Here is a 21,205-nt window from a genome sequence, read left to right as displayed (position 1 = left end):
TGAGGAAAATTCAGCAAAAATAAAAGCTTCAGCCCTTTTAGTGAGTCTAAATTCTAGAGTGGTGTTTAAGTGGCCAATACGCTTATCCCAAACCTACTTATGTTTGGGTATTGCCATAAATAATGCGATAATGAAGCGTTGGGATTGTGGTAGTTGATACAATCTCCAGATTCTGAGATGAAATAGACTCAAGTTCTGATAGTTCCTGCATCTTGATGCCACAATTTAGATATATTGTGTACCAAAGAGAGACATTAGTCTCAAACAGATCTGGGTAGATATAGTGAATTCTAAACTCGTGAAAAAAGTTAAAGGTGAGGATATTATATAAAATATATGGAACCTAGTTAGGTATATCTGAAAATAAATTATGTCTCCCCTTAAAACAGCTTTGCGGATTGCCAAAAAAGACATGGATTTTCCACATGCTCCTGATTGTTGAATACATAATTTACCCAAGCAGTTTCCAACTGTGGCTCTCCTGCTGTTTTAAAACTACAAGTGCCAACATGCTTTACCAGCTGATCAGTGAGAGGGTATGCTGGGACTTGTAGTTTCACAACAGCTGGAGAAACACAGGGCCTGATTCAAACCCGCTCGCGAGCGCTGAACGCTCGCAAGCGGGTCGATGGTGCCCTAGTGCGCATGCGCACGACGGAGGGAGCTCCATCGTGCGCATGCGCGAGACCCGGGGAGCGGCGGGGAAGCCGTCACTCCAGGTCTCGCACCAAAGGGGGCGTGCTGTCGATGTTGATTGACAGCACGCCCCCTTTGGTGGGCGTGCTGGTGGCGTGGCTGCCAGACGGAGGCGTTCCCATGGGAACACCTACCGTCTGGGTCAGGCCCCACTGACATCACTAGTGATGTCAGTGGAAGTGATTTTGGCTCTGATAGAGCCAAAATCTCTCCAGGGCTTGCGGTCACCGAGACCCTACCGCAGGGTCTCGTCGCAAGCCTGATGGTCACGATGGTCTTGACCATCGCGACCATCATCATGGACGCACGCATAAGCTGTGGGTGGTAACCCACAGCTATGCGAGCATCCAAGAGGCCGCTCCAAGTTTAGGTAGGAGGGCCCTGATTCAGAGCGAGCGCTCTGGTCAGAGCGTCCGGCTCTGAATCAGGCCCACAGGTTGGCCAGGCCTGAACTATGGTGATATCCATTATTATATAACAGCCTAGTTGGGCAATATTTGTATGATAAATTTCAAAGGGGGTGTCCTTATGAAGTAAAATAGCCACCCCTCTGGCTTCAGAAGAATAGGAGGAAGAGGCCAGAACCTGCTGCCGTAGCATGTTTAATTCTATATGTTCAGTGGGAGTCAGATGGGTCTCCTGGAGGAACGTCCTGTCAGCACACAATTTGTTGATATAGGTTAAAATACGCCACCTTTTAATAAGGGAATTAATGCCCATTATGTTCCATGAACAAAATTTAAGTTAGTGTGTCATTCAATATACGGTGAGAGAGAAATAGAAGAAAGTGACATACTCCAACTTAGCTAAGTTAACTCCCCACAACCCTCCCGACCCCCCCATCCACACTCCTCCCCCTACCCCACTAAAAAATGTTCAAGGGAATAGTAAACAGAAAATTATAACAACACTGGCGCAAGGTGAAAGGTGCAATCCAATAATGACACAACAAGTTGAACACAACATAAGCATAATTAAGTGTTGCAAAAACCTTCAAACTTCAATAATAGCAAAGGGGGGAATTCAATTCAGTGTGATGATGAATAGCTGCGGGAGGTAGTTATTCATTACAATGCACTGTTTGGGTGGGCAAAGGGGAAGCGAGGAGAAATCCGACATAAGTGCCGGCACTTTAGTCAGAGAATGCCGGTTACTGCACCTTAACACCCAGGTTAAGTCGCGAGAACCGGCATTCTCTGACTTGCCTGCTACCCAACAAGTCACACAGCGCATTGAATTGAATAGCTGCGGGAGCTCCCTGCGTCTATTCATTATCGCGCTGAATTGAATTTCCCCCTTAGAAACAAAAACAAAAAGAGAGGACATAACAGGTGAGAAACTTAGTCATCAAAGGGTAGTGGTCACAGCCATGAAAACCAATCAAAGAAAAATCACAAGGACCGGAGAGTATTATCACAAAATAAGGGAGTATGGCCTAAACTAAAATAAAAAAAATCATAAGACATTGGCTAAGAAATAATGGTGCAGATGTACTAAGCTCTGGAAAGTGATAAATTGGAAAGTGATAAACTACCAACCAATCAGCTCCTAACTGTCATGTTTCAAACACAGCCTGCAACTGATGACAGTTAGTAGCTGAGTGGTTGGTAGTTTATCACTTTTCAATACTGTATATCATTTTTCAGAGCTTAGTACATCTCCACCTAACTATCTAGTGCATACCTCACACAAAAACAAGTTGTAACATTTCTACAATCAAAGGTAGCAATGTCAATATAAAGCGATTAACATTAGACAAATAGCAGTGGTACAATTAAGTAAACAGAACAATATCAGCCGCATAGGTGCAGTTTCAACAAAAGAAAGAGATAAACCATTCAATATACTGGGTGAAAGAGAAATAGAAAAAAGTGATGTACTCCAACTTAGCTCATTTAACTCCTTTGAAAATAACGGCACGGCCTATAATAGTGAATATCATGAAAAGGGCCTAGCTGGTGTGCCTGGTCAGTTTCTAAATTCCAAAGCTCCTCTGAAATTCCGAGGAGAGCTAGGAGGTCAGATAGAAGAAACTTTGTAAAGTCTAGACCATTGGTGGATTATTTGAAGCCAAGCCTCAAGTGACCTGTTTTTATGGTTGTCCATTTTAAACAATAGATGTAAATGGGTGGCAGTAAGGGAGGAAGCCTGTTGCTTCAGCTCTGAAATTTCACGGACGTTAGAGCCAATCCTATTTTTATTTTCAAGTACTTGGTGGGACATAAAATCCAACTGTGACTTAAGGTTGGCAACTGCACTCATGAATGTATCCATCTGTTTCTGTAGCAAGGGTTCCATAGCTTCTAGAATAGCCTCGTCTACTTCTGCATAGGACAAGGGGGAAGGAGGTGCCATTATCTACAGAAACCACCGTGGAGTCCGTGCATCTGCCACTACCCTTCTGCCTCTGGGGTTTTGGAGTGGAGGTTGAAGCAACAAATTTATCCATCATAAGAGTAAAGTGAAGGAAGTCCAGGTGAAACCTGTAGGTAGTGCAGTCAAGTACTGTAGTAGTGAAAGGAATATGACTACTATTCAGGAAAAAACTCAAATTAGGGTACAGAACATCTAAAAAACAAAACAAAACAAAAAAACAGTCAAGTGGGAGAGAAGGTAAAATTGTGTTATGATAAAAAAGTCAAAGCTTTGTGGTTTAGATAGCATATTTATTTACTAACAACTGAGTGACTGAATATAAATGGAGTCAGCTGCTCAGTAAGGTACACGGGCTGAAGGGGCCTAAGTAGATGGTACTTGTTGTCCAGGCAGGTTCAGGAATCCAGCAGAGTGGGAGCAGTGACTGCTGGCTCCAAGCACCAGAAATTGAAAGTGCATCACTGGTGAGATCACGTTGCAGGCCTCCTACTCCCAGGCCTTGCCATGGGTTGCTCAATGGTGAAATATGTATTTCGGCTCTGGGAACCGCAAATATAGTGCGTTTCACCCGGTCACAGCCAGGAGCACTGGTAATGTATGTCTGCCTGTTGTGGCCACAAGCCATGCCCCTTGTTTAATATTTTTAATTAATGTAGGTGGTTGTTTTGTTTGTGTGTTCATGTAGAAACTTTAAAAATCTTAAAAAAAAGTATTGATATAAAAATCTCTATTGCATGTAAATGAGAAGGTATATTCCACATACATCATACCTCCTCCTTTCCATCTTAATTTTTAAATCCCCAGTGTGTGAAGCTGATATCTGGTGATGAAGTCTTAATTGGCACAAATCTCAAACCTGCAAACAGCATTCATATTTACCAGCTCATATGCAGTACTAAGAGCTTATGCACACTTATATCTGGCACCATACATTGCCCTGCGGTGCCTTCCAGAGATCATGTTAACAGCTTAAACGCTTATAGAACAACTAGGAATCAATAGATTACTAAGATAAAGCAGCTTGTACATTTTGTATGCTGTTTTTAAATAATAAGGCAATAGAAAGAAAAAGTAGTAATGATTTACAAATCCACTTATTATCAACCTGGACTAATACAGTAATTTAAAAATGTTTGATAAATACTTATTTTTTAAGGTCTTGTTTCAGTACCTCCTAATTGCCTTCCACTCCTAGACACTTGTGAGTATTATAAGTGTATTTATCACAGTGATCGGCTGATAGCCTTCTGATAATCGCTGAGCAGGTTATCCTATCCACTTGTTAATATTTATTTTTGAAAAATAAAAATAATTTATTTGGGCCTCAAATGGCTGAGAATAATTAATATTCATCCTGATTTTATTCATTAGAAATTGAAATTGCAGTTGTCCTGTGACTACGTTTAGTTGTCAGTGCCGGATTAAAAACAGGGTGTCTAGGGTGGTACACAGTGGGGCCTACACAATAGCTACATCACCAGTTTGGGGGCATTGGGCATATGTGAGCTGGGGTTTCTATGTGGCATAATGTGAACTGGGGGCACTACAGTGTGCTTAACACATTTGTGGTGGTGTGATTATTTACACACTATTCTTTTTAATTACATAAATTTTATTGGTAGGTGTGATTGATGTGTGTGTGAGATCATCTGCTTTCCACCCTAATAGGGCACGATATCAAGGTGACACCTCAGCATATTGTTTTGTGATGATGGCAAAGCTAATATTCATACCTAATTCGTTATTCTATTAGCTACAGTTTCTTTTAAAGGAAGATCATTTTTTGTCTATTAATAATAATGCATTCAACTTGTGAGCATATATATTTTTTTCATGTTCTAAATGTAAACTTTGCAAAGTCACATGGATGGATACATCTGCTCCAAATATCATTTTTATGTCCAAATTTTATGCCCATTTTTATATTACCTACTTTATGTAAAACTTGGGGCCCCATTTAACAACGTCCATTTTTACCAGCGGCATATTTAATTCTATAGATGGCGTAAGCAACACAGTGACAAACAGTGGTAATATTAGTTTACCTCTGTTTGTTATTGAGAGGGGGGCATAACCCTTTTAGAGAGTGCTAAAGGGGTTATGTCTCATTGTTAAATGGGGCCCTATGTTCTTACTTAAAGACAGCTAAAAAATTATATATTTATATGCTGCTGCCTAGTAATGCTGGGATAGTAACCCTGGAATCACAGCAGACAGGCAAGTAGTATTTTACAGTAGCTAGTGATTTTGAATTCAGGTTTATATATAGCAACTTGGATTAGAGCATCTGTCCTTACCTTTCTGCTGACAGCAGTAGTGTGACTGATTGTGAGTCTTTATCTCTATTTGGCAGCAGTGGAATGGACGCGACACAGGTCTCATGGTAACTCGTGTAGTAAATCACAGACGCTTCTCTGCCACAGTTAGCGTTGGAGACACTTCTCAGCGCAGCATTAGCAAGTATCGCTGTGTCCTGCGATCCTCTGGTGGATCGGGGGTTTCCAATTATGCAGAACTCATTGTTAAAGGTAAGGAAATGAACACTGACCTTAGACTGGACTGTATTCGTAAGAAAAATATTGGTTTTATGTTTTGTAAATGAAATGTACTTGAACCTTGCAAGGCATTGTTTACTTTTGTTATATTTGTTTGTTATGCAGCTCTTCCTGTGGATAGCACATCCAGTACCATGACAGCTTTTTCCCATATACTGTAGTAAAGGTGCAGGACAGAAAACAATTTACTTTTTTCCTAGGCACAGTGCAGTTCAGCAGTACTACAGTCTTCGTCCTCCTAGGTAGGTGCTGCAAGTCATGGTGCACTCATCTGGAAGGATGAAGGTGGTTAACAAAGTGTCTTTGTAATTAAATGGGAACTCCATTGAAAAGTTTTTCACCACCACTCAACTCGAGTCCTGAAGGTAAGCAGTCCTGTTAGAGCTGTATTGAACACCTCTAGTAGGTTGAAAACAGGTAGAAATGTGTACAGCCAGTTGTGTTGATATATCAGGAGTTTGCTACAGCACCAGCAAAATGTATTTGGGGATAGGGTTATTGTGAAAATCTGATGTTTTTGCATTTCTCCTCTGATTAAAAGTTTTTAGAAAACCCCTACAAGTCAACAGTGCCACCACCTAGGTAACGTATTGGAGAGACTGGCTACCCTGGGTCACCTTCATTTATAGCAGTTAGTACTACTAGGAGAATGAGCAGAGTGGGTAATTTAAAGACTGGTTTCATTAATGTCGCTCCTGTTTGGTCAATTCAATCAGCCGCCACAATACTATGACCAGCTATATCTAGGGGGAAGCAGTCGGGAAGCTGACGGACGGAATCCTGACCGCCGGCTTCCCGACTGTCTAATGCCGGCCTTTCAGGCGTCGAAATCCCGACGCCGAACCAATGTTTTGCTGCTATACTAGCAGGATTTTTCTCCTCCTCGTATGATGCTGTTCTAGATCAGGTATCAGGGGTCCAGGCTCAGGGGTCAGCGTTAATTTGGTAGAAAAGAGAATAACATTTAAATTAGTGTGTATTGCTTCTAAATTATGTGAATGAATAAAACAGTTCTTGAGCTGCTCATTTGATAATGGTGCGAGTAAAGCATGGAATAGAGTGTTGCAATTCTTTTTGTCCTACTCCAAGAGTTTACAATGGTACATCATGTGTAAAAAAGAAATGAATACTATAGCGTAGGGTTTTTGTGAAAAATAACAGTGATTAATGCACTCACCTTGGTGAGTATCAAACTTCAAACTTCGAGGGAACTGAGCCCCATACAAAATAGAATGTGAAATAAAATGTTGCATATTGTACCTTCTTGCTTTACTTTCATTTCTCAAAGATACATTATGGAAAAATATGAAGTCATGAGAACACTCACCTGAATGTAGTGAGGTAAAGTTTGAGGGGAGCAGATCCCATCCCATTATTGGGGGTACATAGTTCCTGTTCTGGGCATGATTATCCATTGCATATTTATTTGAGAATTAATAAAATGATGTAATACTTTAGTGAATCCACAAATAGCTATTCCCCATGATACATAATATACCAAATAATCTTCCAGTTCAAAACAGATTTATTTCTTCTACAACATAAAATGTAAAATTACGTAAAACCGTCAATAAACATACATAAATAAAACTTGATACACTTGCAATGTCATCGGGGATTTTCAGCATTGATATAAATTGTCCAGAATCCGGTCTGCAGAAAAAAGGAAATAACTCATCTTGATACACTATAGTGACCCTAGCAATAGCAGGAGCATCTTAGAATGTGTCCATCACTTTTATTAATCGGGGGAAGGCTCTATGGAAACACAAGGAGAGAATGTGTATGGCTATAGTTTTCTTGTATTTCTCACCACCCCTTTGTATTCTCCATCTATCAATTTCCGTCTTTCCGCATTCTCCTTGTCCTTTAATCTCCTTACATCTCTCACTTATTTTTTTCTTCTCTTTTTAAAGAGTATTTGTCTTCCTTGTTACTTTCTATTAAACCTTTACTTCTATCAATAGATTCCCCTCTCTCACACTTGCCCCTTCTGAGTGTCACCTACTGTAGATCTACGTTTCTCCTGGTTCTCTCTTCGCTATCTCTCTCTATCTCTCTGGGATCCTGTTGTCTTTCTTTCAGATATTGTATAAATCCCAGCAGGTATCCTGAATCCTCCTTCCCTCCTGCAGTGTTCCCACTTCTATCTTGAATCTCCGGCTGTGCATTACTGTCCTATTATTATTGTCTTCATTTCTTCACAGCCCCCTACTGTTTTTTTTTTTTAGATTTAATCTAATACTTCATTCCTGTAAGTGTCAGGAACAGGTGGCAGAGAACAAGGATCTGTATTACATTTATTGGGGGGACTAATGAGAATTATATGATGTGTGTATTCAGACACAAAAAGTCAGCAGAGCAGTTAACAGGCAAGATTTGGCTGTAGGGTACAGTTAGTTCAGAATTTGAAACATATGAAGCAGAGACAAAGGGAACAGCTTATGCTGGAGTTAAATGACGCAGGATTTGAGGTGGAGTTGCAGGGAGGAGGCTGTAGAGGAGTTATAAAAAGAAAGTTTATTGATAAGCATTAGGATAAGTGTAACAAGTAGCTAGTTTGGAAGAAGTTAACTTAAATCCATTTGCAGAATGTAAAAATACGTTTGGTCATTTTAGGTCCTAATTTAAATTGTCAAGTAACTTGAACTTGCTGCTAGTGCAGATGGAGAAGCAGAATTAGGGTGTATAGATGTGAGATTTGTATAATAAGGGCACATTTAAGTATGGGACACCCCCTGAAGTTGTAATCTTAGCAGGAATATATTTTTCCTTTACCCACCCACTGCCCGGTGTAATAATTAGTTGTGCGGAGGCCCCAGTGTTTTGGTTCTACATCACCGCTGTGTTTTAGTTTTGGCAAACCCACCGTCACATTTTTGGTTCGGTGTTGGTTTTGGGTTTCTTTAAAAATCGTTAACAAAACAGCTAAAATAATGTAACGTGGACCAGTTTTTTGTTCCTATAGTATTATTAACATCAATAACATTAATTTCCACTCATTTCGACACATTTCCAGTCAATGTTGACCACCTCACAGCATCTGAAATCACGAAGGAGAGACTTAAATGCCATCCAAACACGCAAGATCCGTTTTTTAGATCCGAGTTCCGAACTTGGCGAGAAGACCCAAGTTGGGACTCTGTTCTACTCGGAACCCCAAAGTGATCCAATCCAGGACTCTGTTTGACTCAGAACCAAAGTTCGGGTGTGTTCTGTTTTCAGCAAAACCAAACTGCTCATCTCTAGTAATAATAATAAGTTCTGACGACAATGATGACTACATCAGCATGTATCTTTGCTGTTAAAATAAATCATCAAAGATTTGGCATGCTCCCACTCCCTCTTGCTAAATGAATAACCAGAAGCAGTGCTATAGCATGGGTTGGTTACAGCTAAAACAGGAGGAATAAGAGTGTGGGGTCCCTCTGGAAACTATGAAGCCAACATCAGGCTTTACTAGGCAGCACTTGCTTAATTATAACAAAGATACCTGTGTGGAATCCAATTGTCATAATGTGAACCAGCCTCAGCATCGCTAGCATGGGACTGAAGCCCCAGGGAAAATCAGGTCTAATTGGCCCACCCAGCTGTGTATTAGCAGAGTAATTTGGGCACATGACCTATTGGCAGTGTGACCAGGGAAGGACACTGGGGTCCGTAACTTGATAGATGGTATGGTGTAAATAATATATATAATATATGTATATAACCGCAGACAGTACACTGGAGCCTGAGTGTACAGGATTTTAAGTGAGTTGAGCAGTAAAGGTGCTGTGGTGGTTGGTCCAGCTTTACCAGGTTTCAGGTTAGTTAACCAGGTAGATCAACAAGGTGGCATAGAAACTCAGGGATGAACAGGTACAATAACAATGCTGGTGCAGTCTGGAGTGTAAGGGTATAGTTGGGTGTTGTAGTGCGCCAGATGGCAGAATGGTATACTGTATGCTCCGGTTTTCAGTGGCGCTATGTAATAGCGGTGGTGGTATAGGGTAATTGCTGTACTCTGTATGGCTCTAATGGCTGAGAGTCTCAGAGGGCATGTCCAGTCTCCTTGAACGCTGAGCAGAAAAGACTCGCCAACAGGGTGTGCATGTGCAGTCGGGCATGCATACACAGCAGCGCATGTTGGATGTCAGGCCTGCTGAGCCACAGTGGGTCCTAGAAACTGCCGTCTCTGCTTCTATATGGACTGAAGCAGCTCATAGCGCTCCTCATCTTGCACCTACCCAGGGCCGAAACTAGGATTTTTGTCACCAGGGGCAAGACAGTAATTTGGCGCCCCCCATGTAATTCCCCCTGCAGTAGTGCCCATATTGTAATGCCCCCATAGTAATGCCCATATGTTAATACCCCCATAGTAATGTAGTAATGCCCATGTAGTGCCCACCATACAGTAATGCCCCTGTAGTGCCCATGCTCCCATATTAATGCCCCTGTAGTGCCCATGCTTTCATAGTAATGCCCCTGTAGTGCCCATGCTCTCATAGTAATGCCCCTGTATTGCCCATGCCCCCATAGTAATATCCCTGTAGTGCCCTTACAGTAATGCCCCTGTAGTGCTCATGCCCCCACAGTAATGCCCCTGTGGTAATGCCCCTGTAGTGCCCATGCCCCAATAGTAATGCCCCTGTAGTGCTCATGCCCCATTATTAATGCCCCTTATTGCCTATGCCCCCATAGTAATGCCCCTGTGGTAATGCCCCTGCCCCCATAATAATGCCCCTGTACTGCAGCTTATTAAAAAAAAAAAATACTTACCTTGAACCCCGCTCCTGCATCCAGCGTCGCGTCCGGTCCGCCGGCTGCTCCTTGGAACTATGGGGGAGATGTCATGACGTCTCCCCCATAGTGCCCGTGGGGAGAGCCGGAAGCTGGAGTTCGGGAGAGAACTCCAGCCTCCGGCTCCGGCTACACCGCGTCGCTGCAGAGAAGGAGCCGGGCGCCCGCTGGTAATAAATATTACCAGCGGACGTCCGGCTTGGAGCCTCTCTGCAGCGCCGGGCTGGAGGTCACTGGCACCAGGTACAGCGGCTCACCCGGTGCACGTGCACCTCCAGCCCCCCCCTAGTTGCGGCCCTGACCTACCCTCAATCAAAACTTCCTTTCATCACAATACAAATCAGTGAGCATCACACAGACTTAGCCGTCCCAATTGTAATGAGAGTCAAAGAAAGGGTTAGGCAAACTGACTCATGTATTATACCTTCATTGGTCCACACACATCTGTATCATACCTGCCTACACTCCCGATTTTAGCAGGAGACTCACGATTTTTAATGAAGCCTTCCGCCCCCCCGCAAAGTATACATCAACTCCCGTATTTTTTATAATTTTTTCTTATCTAAGGACCACGCATGTGCGAGCCCTGGAATGCCGGGGGCGGGGCCTGCACAGAACCTCATGACTGGCCGGCCACCGCGGGGTTGTAGGTAGCGGTGGCCGGCTAGACAGCAGTGAGATCGTCGGGATCTGTAAACAGCGGCGCTACGGAGCTCTGGTCAGAGGCGTAAGTCACGTGTACACAGTTCAGCAGCAGCGGTGGCCTTTTCTCCTCCCACGGTGGCCTGGCTCAATGTAAGTACAAGTGTTGTTAAATAGAAGTGAATAGTGGCTAGCTGTGCTGAGTGTCACAGGCATTAACTGCACTCCGAAAGGGCATTGACTGACAGCCATCCTTTTAATCATGGATGGCTGTTAGTGAGTGCCCGTTTAGAGTGCAGTTAATGCCTGTGACAAGATTTTATATATATATATATATATTTATATATATATATATATATAATGGAGTATACAGTATATAGGAGGGAGAGTGAGGCAGCCTGCTCACAGCCAGCAACCCAATCCTCCCAGCAACTACTGACCTGAACCTCCAACCACTCCTCACATTGTAAGATAGGACCCTCTCCCTCTCTCACCACACTCCCAGCATGGGATTTATTATCTACCTCCACCGTGCAGGACATGTACAGATGCTGACTGCATAGTGGGATATGTGTGTGTATATATATATATCTCTATATATATATATTATTTTTTTTTACATGTAACAGCAGTGCCAGACATTCAGGTTGTTATAGTGTGTATTGACACCTTCAGTATAGTCCCTGCTTGTAGGTTAGATGTGTTGTTACATTACTGTAGTTTATAAGGACATAAGTCATTATATACTGCTACACTACAACTCCCAGCTGGTGGAGCTGATAAAGGAAAGATTGTCTCTGTGTTATCGGTCGGATCTCTCTGGCCGCTTCTTAATTAGTTTATTTCTACCAGAGATGTGTTCTGTGGCTTAGGAAAGTGTGACATCAGATATCTAGTAATGTGAATGTGTGTATGTGTAGGGCATCTAGTAATGTGAATGTGTGTATGTGTAGGGCATCTAGTAATGTGAATGTGTGTATGTGTAGGGCATCTAGTAATGTGAATGTGTGTGTAAGGCATCTAGGTGGAGCTAGACACGCCCTTTGGGCGGAGCGGGCCACGCCCCCTCAATGGCACACCGCGCTGCTTGCGGCGCATTCTACTCCCATCTGCAATCTTCCCAAAAGTAGGCAACTATGATCTGTATGCACCAATTCCATCAACACTTGTGGTCTGGATGCAAACTTGGGAAAGGTGCAACGTGTTTGCCTGCCCTTCAGACAGTTTCACATGCTGGTCTTTCAAGATTGTCCACTGACATCCCAGCCACCATATCTTTTGTGCCACAGTTGCATTGATAGGTTGAATTCAGTAGCTACCACCACACAAAATTCCACTGTGGCTAGCATATAGAGTTGTTGTTACATGGTCGCTGCAGTAATTACAGTCCCTCTTTGAATGCACACAACACACCGACCCTTTGCAAATTGGACTCTGTATCCTCTCCTTTCAAGTACACTAATGGCAATTAGATTAGGACACTGTATTTGCAGTACTCTGTATGGCTCAGTATGGCTCTCATGGCTGGTACTCTCTAGTATTCTCCCCACGCTTAATTTGTTGGACCGTACATCCATCAAAAATCCCTTGCCACACAGCACTGTAACACAACCGAAAGTTGTGCTGAATTGATGTACCATATAGAAGTGCAGCATGTGTTTCGGCCACATCACTGGCTATGTCACAGTGCTGGGCAGCATCAGACTGGAGAACAGAGAAGATCATTACTCCTGTATAAAAGGAAGGGAACGGCTGACTGTGGGAACAATTGTTGGTGAACAGTGAAGAGAATGGTCCTCCTGTGTCCACTCTCTGTGTTTCAGCAGCTCTGTGTTTGTTACTGGGTGGCTTCTGTGTAGCCAGCAAGTGGGTCAGTATCTGGGTTGACTATCAGTCCAGTGAACAAGTGGGGGCAGTATCTGAGTGCTGTATAAAAAAAAATTGTCCAATACAGTGTTTAGGTGCTGTTTAAAAAATAATTTGTGTCCAAAAAGCAATTATTGGGCAGTATCTGGGTGCTATTTAAAAATTATTTATGCCCAAAAAGCAGTTGTGCAGCATTTGGCAATGTAAAAAAATATATTTGTATCAAAAAAGCAATTGGCCAGTATCTGGGTGCTGTTGACAATAACATTTATTTGTGTCCAAAAAGCAATTGGGCCACTCTAAAACTAATACCCCTTTCAGATATACAACCTGGGAAATTTCCTGCTCAGACCCGGGAATTTCTCCTATGCAAATTCCCGGATATTTGGTCGACCCCCCTTTCACACTACAGTGTCTACCCGGGAAATTCCCAGGTAGACCCCTTTCAGACAAGAGCAGGGTTTTTCTGCTTACCTGCCTCTGCTCTGCCGCCTGCTCCTCCTAGCCTATCCCTTCTCTGGCTGATGATGATGATGATGATGTCATCATTCAGCTGCCGGAAGCCGGCCAATCATAATGCAGATTTTTTTTTTTTTTATAATTAAAAAAACATGTATTTTAATTCCCTGTTCGTCCCGCGGGAGTGTGGGTGGCCCGCTGTGGCTGGGACCAGTCCGGCGGTCTCCAGTGCGGGTGTCCCCGACGTCCAGCTGGGGTCCTGTGTCGCTGACCCCACCGTCCAGCTGGGGTTCTCTGTACACAGCCGGCCGGCGCTGGGGGTGCTGAGCAGCAGCGCTGAGCATCCTATAGGATGCTTTGCGCTGCCAAATCAAAGCAGCAGCGCTGAGCGTCCTATAGGACGCTCTGCGCTGTCAACTACATGTAAAAGCTGCTTGGTGCTGCCCGGGAGTAGTAAATTCCCGGGTAGCACCATTCAGACAGAAGCAGGGTAATTTCCCGGGACTTAGGTCCTGAGAAAAACCCTGGTCGATTGCAGGGGCGGCTACTTTTCAGACAAACACGGCTACACGGGAATTTGGTTGAGGCAGGCCAAATTCCCAGGAATCTCGAGATGTCTGAAAGGGGTATAAGTAAAACCTGTTTAAAGAATCGCATGAAGTAGAGCACACTAAATAATCTGATGCTGATTAAACTAGAGGGACCAAATTCTACAGACTTTGATAATGAAAAAGCTGCAGACAACTTGGCCTCTTAGAAGAAGAGAAGAAATAATATATACAATTTAATCTTGAGTTTAAATCAATTAAAGGTCAGGATTTCAACATTTCATTATTGCAAAGGTCCCCACCAGGTTACTTCTTTATGCCACCCAGCTGGCAAAATTTTCTGAGGAGAATGCTGAGGCTCAGTCTCCTGAATCACTGAGAAGGACAGATGTGCTAGCTGCGCACCCATGCGCAGTTGCGCTAATCGGAGGTCAGGCCTCCTGCTGAGCTGTAGCGGGTTGTAGAGATAGCTGGCTCTGCTGCTATATAGATTTGATGCAGCACAGAGTGTTCCTCATACAACACCGAGAAGCAGTGGGGCTCTTCCTTGCACCCTTGGTGTAGTGGATGCCAAGATAATGGTCTTAAGGCCAAAATACACTGTATGGCCAAAATTATGTGGACATCATATCTAATTAGTGTATGTTCATTTCAGCCTCAACAATTGCTGACAGGTGCATAAATTGAAGCGCACAGCCATGCAATCTTTTTAATTAAACCATAATAATACTGTAGAATGAGATGTGCTGAAGAGCTCAGCGATTTTCAGTATGACATTGCTATAACATGCCACCTTTCCCACAAGTCAGTTTGTAAAATAGCTGCATTGCTAGAGCTCCCCCTGTTAGTTGCAAGTGCTGGTAATGTGAAATGACAATGTCTAGGAGCAGCGCAGCTGCAAAGTGGTAGGCCACACAAACTCATGGAACAGGGCCACTAAGTGGTGAAGAATGTCGGGTGTAAAAATCGCCTGTCCTCTGTTGAAATACTACTGAGTTCCGAACTGCCACTGGAAGCATCAACAGCGCAATTATGGTTCTTTGGGATCTTAATAGATTGTGTTTCCATAACCATGTTTCAGCATGACTTTTTCAAATGGTTGGATCTCAACCCCATGAAAGACCTTTGTAATGAAATGAAATGCTGACTGCAACCAGGCTTTATTGCCTCAAATCAATTCCCGACCTTATCAGGAGGGGTCATAACTAGGTCTTGTCACGTAGTACTTAGGAAAGGTGCATGCTGCTGCTAAGCAGAGGTGCAAGCCCTGTGGGACATGGTCACAGCTGTAATCTATACCTGCTTAACCCTTCCCCCATATTGGCGCCCCTGGATCTCACTAATGTTCTTGTGACTGAATGACTGGTGTAAAGTCTTCCTAGAGGAGTCAGGGCTGTTATATGTATTGATGACCATGATTTTGGAATGAGATATTTCCCAAGCACATATGCACAAAAATAGCATGCAAAATCTGGGTATATATACAATGAGAGAAAGGTGAAAACTACATGGAACAATGGAGTTCCTGTGGCTCTTTCATCATTAATAAGCATAGAGTAAATCCCTGCCTGCAAAGTAGTCTCACCAGTGAAACATCTGCACCTGCTAAGGTCTACAGTTGAAATACAAGCATTCAGGCTGATGCAAAAATGTAGTAGTAACATCCAAGAGAAGTACGCTCTGGTGCATGGGCACTTATTGACCTCTACAATCCAGTACAATGGCAGTTGTTTATGTATGACTGACTTGCATACGAAGTGCAGCTCCCAGCAGTGTGTGGCAATATTAAGAAAGTTTGCAGTATTAAAAGGCAACCAAAAAGCACACTCTGTTTAGATTATAATATTTATTTATTTATTTATTTATTTATTACCAGTTATTTATATAGCGCACACATATTCCGCAGCGCTTTACAGAGAATATTTGGCCATTCACATCAGTCCCTGCCCCAGTGGAGCTTACACTCTATATTCCGTATCACACACACACACACATATACACACTAGGGGTAATTTTGCTAGGAGCCAATTAACCTACCAGTATATTTTTGGAGTGTGGGAGGAAACCGGAGTACCCGGAGGAAACCTACGCAAGCACAGGGAGAACATACAAACTCCACACAGTTAGGGCCGTAGTGGGTATCGAACCAACGACCTCAGTGCTGTGAAGCAGTAACGCTAACCATTACACCGTCTGTGCTGCCCGATAGTTATATGTCCAGTTAAGGGCAGGGCCGAAACTAGGATTTTTGTCACCAGGGGCAAGACAGTAATTTGGTGCCCCCCCTGGGAATTCCCCCTGCAGCAGTGCCCCTCTAGTAATGCCCCTGAGGTAATGCCCCTGCAGTAGTGCCCATATAGTAATGCCCCTGTAGTAGTGCCCATATGATAATGCCCCCATAGTAATTCCCCCATAGCAATGCCCATGTAGTACTGCCCATATAGTAATACCCCTGTAGTAGTGCCAATATTGTAATGCCCCCATAGTAATGCCCCTATAGTGCCCACCATACAGTAATGCCCCTGTAGAGCCCATGCTCCCATATTAATGCCCTTGTGGTAATGCCTCTGTAGTGCCCATGCTTTCATAGTAATGCCCCTGTAGTGCCCATGCTCTCATAGTAATGCCTCTGTAGTGCCCATGCCCCATAGTAATATCCCTGTAGTGCCCATACAGTAATGCCCCTGTAGTGCTCATGCCCCCACAGTAATGCTCCTGTGGTAATGCCTCTGTAGTGCCCATGCCCCAATAGTAATGCCCCTTTAGTGCTCATGCCCCATTAGTAATGCCCCTTATTGCCCATGCCCCCATAGTAATGCCCCTGTGGTAATGTCCATGCCCCCATAATAATGCCCCTGTAGAGCAGCTTATTAAAAAAAATACTTACCTTGAACCCTGCTCCTGCATCCAGCATCGCGTCTGGTCCGTCGGCTGCTCCTCGGAACTATGGGGGAAACGTCATGACGTTTCTCCCATAGTGCCCGTGTAGAGAGCCGGAAGCTTGAGTTCGGGAGAGGACTCCAGCCTCCGGCTCCGGCTACACCGCGTCGCTGCAGAGAAGGAGCCGGGCGCCCGTTGGTAATAAATATTACCAGCGGACGTTCGGCTTGGAGCCTCTCTGCAGCGCCGGGCTGGAGGTCACTGGCACTGGGTACAGCGGCGCACCCGGTGCACATGCACCTCCAGCCCCCCCCTAGTTGCGGCCCTGGTTAAGGGAGAAATTATATGATCATAGCATGCTCTATTATGAGCTACTGAATGTGTTAAAAATAGTTAAGAGAAGACTTGAAATATTGGGTAAAAATTGTTAAAAGTAATATGCACAGTGAGGGGAGATTATTTGAGATTATTAGTTAATGTTAGAAGATGTTCCAGGGATATATTTACATATATAATTTAAACATTCAAATAATCTACAGAGAAAAAGAGAGATGAAAGAGTAAGTTCTCAAGGTACTTGGTCTCATCTGTGATAAATTCACAGCCTTTGAGAGATTCTTAGCCCCTAGGAAGGTTCTTCCACATCGCAGATATTTGCCCCACAGACAATCCATTTGTCAGAGTTGGGATCCGTGACTTAGTTTTTGGTTTTGAGACCCTGAGGTGGGGACACAGCTGGGGCGGAAAGACAGACGTCACTCAGCACTGGCAAGATAGTTAGCACATAAAAGAGGCTGCTTACCCTTCATTGCAATAAATCATCGCAAAAAATAACAATGGTTGGTAATTGCTTAAATGTCACAGTATTGTGCCCTCTTCAGTTTTAGGACAGGCAGTCTTATGATAAGAGGAAATCAGTGCAGGATTTGTAATGTCAATTTACTTTTAGGCAATTTCTGTTCCTAAATCATTGTTTCATGCATGCATTATCTCACCCAGCACTGATCTCCGTCTTCCATGATCTTATAATTATCTGTGATTCTCACACCTTCATCTACTGGTTCTCTTTGATTTAATGGTCCTCTTGGTCCCCTGTCATTCTCTGCCTAAATTTTCAGTTCTAAAAATATATGCTACATTGTGTCCACAGAAATGGAACACTGGCCCTCATTCAGAGCCGCACGTTAACAACAGTACGCTCGTTGCGTTCCGATGTTGACTAACCGCGCATGCGTCGGTGTTACACTGCGCATGTGCGTACGGCAGATTGCGAGCTTTTTTTCTCTCGTTCCTAAAATAGCGTACAGGAAGTGACATGTCAAATGTGATTGACAGAACAGGGCGTTTTTGGGTGTTGACGGGGGTGGAGATGAAAAAACGCAGGCGTGGCGAGGCGTTTTTGGGGCGTACATACATTAGCAGATGCGAACGTCAAATGTGTTCGGACCGTCTCATACGTCACTGGAACATCCGCTTTCCCTTCAAAATGCTCGCACAGCTTAGGGTCAGGATTACTTGACCACATTGGCGATGGCCTTCTCCTCCGTCCCGGGACTCAACGATGGTGCTGCGATTAATCGCGGCTGGTCAGTAAAGTAATTAGTGTTGGATTGAAAACCGGCTTGGTATGTGTTTGGAAAGCAGTTTATTGGGATAGCACAAAAGCGTACGCAGGTGGAAATCAGAGCTGCTAATGTCATGATTACACAATCAATTAGCGTACATTTTTGGTGTTTTATTTTGGCCACAATTTGTTGGTTATGGCCTATTGTAACAATAATGTCATCATGTTTTAATTAGCTCCCCTTTTTTTTGGTTTACTGTGGAATTTGCATCGCTATGTGATTTTTTAAACGATCCTTAAAGAGGCCTTTTTTTTTTTTTAAGAGGGTCAGTTTTTGCCTTTAGGGCCAGGATTAAATGTAACCCATTTGTACAATAATGTCACAATACAATCTCAGTTTTTTGTTTTAAATTTATTGTTTAAACACAAACAAATTGGCCTAATATTTTGTTGCCTTTTTTTGTGGCAAAGATATTTGTTAAAAAAAAAAAAAAAACCATAACTGCTAACATAAGCGTAAATACAAAATTTAAAAACATTTCACAAGAAAGGAGAGGGAAGTTTTGACCAGAAAGGAATATGAGCCAAGCACAGAAGGAGTGTGGGAAAAGTCGCCATTGCTGTCACCGTTTTCTCGCCCGTTTGGCTGGGTGAGGGTGGGCGCCAGACCGGGTCCGGGATGCCATCGGCCTAGCCTGTCCAGAGGCAGATGTTGTGGCCTCTGGACTAGGCACAGGGCTAGGCACATTTGGAGGATTGGCTGATGTTGTGCCAGAGGTGGAGGATCCGGATGTTCCGGCAGGAAGGGAGGTCGGCTCCACCATGTGCTGGCGAACGAGCTGCTCCAGGGCATCGGCGATGCGGATGTTGGCCCTGGTATTTTCCGCCAGGGCCTGAGCAATGGTCACGTTGGCCGCAGCATTTTGCTCCAGGGCCTCAGCCACCCGTATCAGACTGGCGTCCATCCTCTGCAGAATCTCCGTATGGCAATCCGATTTAAAATTGAGTTCTGTGAGGAGGCCCACTGCCTGCGAGGGGGCACGCCCTGGACTGGCTTCTGCAGGGTCCTCAGCCGGATGTACTGGTTCCTCCCCTGCAGAGCCAGCTGAAATTCTGCGGCCAAGGCTCCCCTCTGGAGCAGACTCATCCGCCTCTGTCTCTGTTATGAAAATTGCGAAAAGACTCACATTAGAATCTACATATTGGCACAATAGCATTTCAGAGTTGGTGACATCACAAGACTTACCTTGGCCAACATGAGGAGCCGCAAAGTCTGGCATGTCCGTATCCATGTTGGACACGCCAAACACCTCCACAGCCTGCACACACCCCTGTGCCAGCTCTTCTAAGTCTGTCAACTCCAATGACACAGGGGTGGGACCCCCACCTGTCCCCCTTGCATGCCTAGCCCTGTCGGCAAGTTTTTGCTTGAGACGATATTTGAAGTCTGCCCATCTGTGGAATGAAATTGGACCCATTATCCTTTTTTTTACAATGGGGTTTGTTTATAGGATGGGAAAGTGTTTACTTACCGCCGTTTGACATCCCGGGCTAGACGGACATAATCACCCACCCTATTGACAGCAACGGCGACCTCCTCCCACATTCTCCACTTCTGGCTTTGGCTCATATTCCTGGCTGCCTGGGGCAGGATGTCAACGCACTTCTGGATCAAAACCTCCATCTCCTTGCTTGTGAAATGTGGCTGCCTTTTTTTTTTGGCAGCTTTGGCGGGTTGACTGGGGCCAGCAGTCTCTTCCATGTCATCCTCCTCACCTATTTGGGTAAATATGCAGATTTAGCCACTTCACAACTTGACCAATATATTTGTTTTAAAATAATCATTGAGACAAAATGCATGAAGGCCTTACCGCCGGATTTTTGGCCATTGTTTCCCTGGTCTGAAGCCATGTCTCTGCTTCCAGAATGCAATCAACCAGAAATTCAATGTGATTTCGTGACGTATTTATACATGCGTCCTTTGTTTGCGGCCGCATCATTGATTGTGCGTCCCTATGATTCATCCTTAATTTGTGCGGGAAAATAAACACTATTTATGGCTTGGTGTGTGTGGAGTCGAGGTTGGGTTGTTGGATTGTTGGCGGTTAAGTTGTTTGGATTTGGTTGTTTGCGGTTGGAGGATTTGGCAGAGTTGGTTTTTTGTTTGGTTTTGCTACAGTTGTTTTGGTTTTCCGTTCGCATTTTTTTGCTTTTTTCCACATCCTTTCCTGATTTGGTAAGTTTTGTGCAGTCTAATTTGTGGCCAATTGGTGTCTACTTCTGTTTTTTGTTTAGCTATTTTTTTTTAACACTAATTTCTTCTTTTTTAGTTTGTTTTTGCTTTCGGACCCCAAGACCTTTTTTTTGGAAATCTTATATATTCGAGTTGGGTAAGTCCATTTTTTTTCTTGCATTTGCGAATTAATTACCGCATTTTTGACTGTTGGTGTAGTGACTTGCATTTGCGAATTAATTACCGCATTTTTGACTGTTGGTGTAGTGACTTGCATTTGCGAATTAATTACCGCATTTTTGACTGTTGGTGTAGTGACTTGCATTTGCGAACTAATTAACGCATTTTTGGCGGCTTATTCATCATGTAAACCAGTTTTGCTTGTCCCTTTTCCATTTTTGGGGGCCATTTGAACCCTATTTGACGTACGGTGTGCAATGTCGTTTTCATCGATGGCCAAATGTGTGTTTCGCCTATTTTATGTGTTGGCTTGCAACAATTTGAAAAATAAAAATTCACCCTCTAAATTTTAGATGTCTCATTTTTGGCTTTTTTACAGTTTATACGTATCATGACAATACCCCGGCATGTAAGCAGCTATGGAT

At 43.7% G+C, this 21,205-nt stretch overlaps 1 protein-coding gene across 7 annotated transcripts in view; it reads left to right on the top strand.

Annotated features, from left to right (window-relative positions):
• PTPRT (protein tyrosine phosphatase receptor type T) overlaps positions 1–21,205 on the top strand; it is a 308,272-nt gene that overhangs the window by 191,593 nt on the left and 95,474 nt on the right. For all 7 annotated transcript variants that reach the window (XM_088480611.1, XM_088480612.1, XM_088480610.1 and 4 more), the window contains exon 6: positions 5,426–5,600. In XM_088480611.1, coding sequence (XP_088336737.1) covers positions 5,426–5,600 — 175 coding nt within the window. The remainder of the gene's footprint in view (positions 1–5,425; positions 5,601–21,205) is intronic.

This window comes from Taudactylus pleione, unplaced genomic scaffold (assembly GCF_031769625.1).
Source record: "Taudactylus pleione unplaced genomic scaffold, aTauple2 ptg000256l, whole genome shotgun sequence".
Classification (NCBI taxonomy): domain Eukaryota; kingdom Metazoa; phylum Chordata; class Amphibia; order Anura; family Myobatrachidae; genus Taudactylus; species Taudactylus pleione.
Note: the sequence above shows the minus strand (reverse complement) of the source record. Positions and strands in the feature narration are given on the sequence as shown.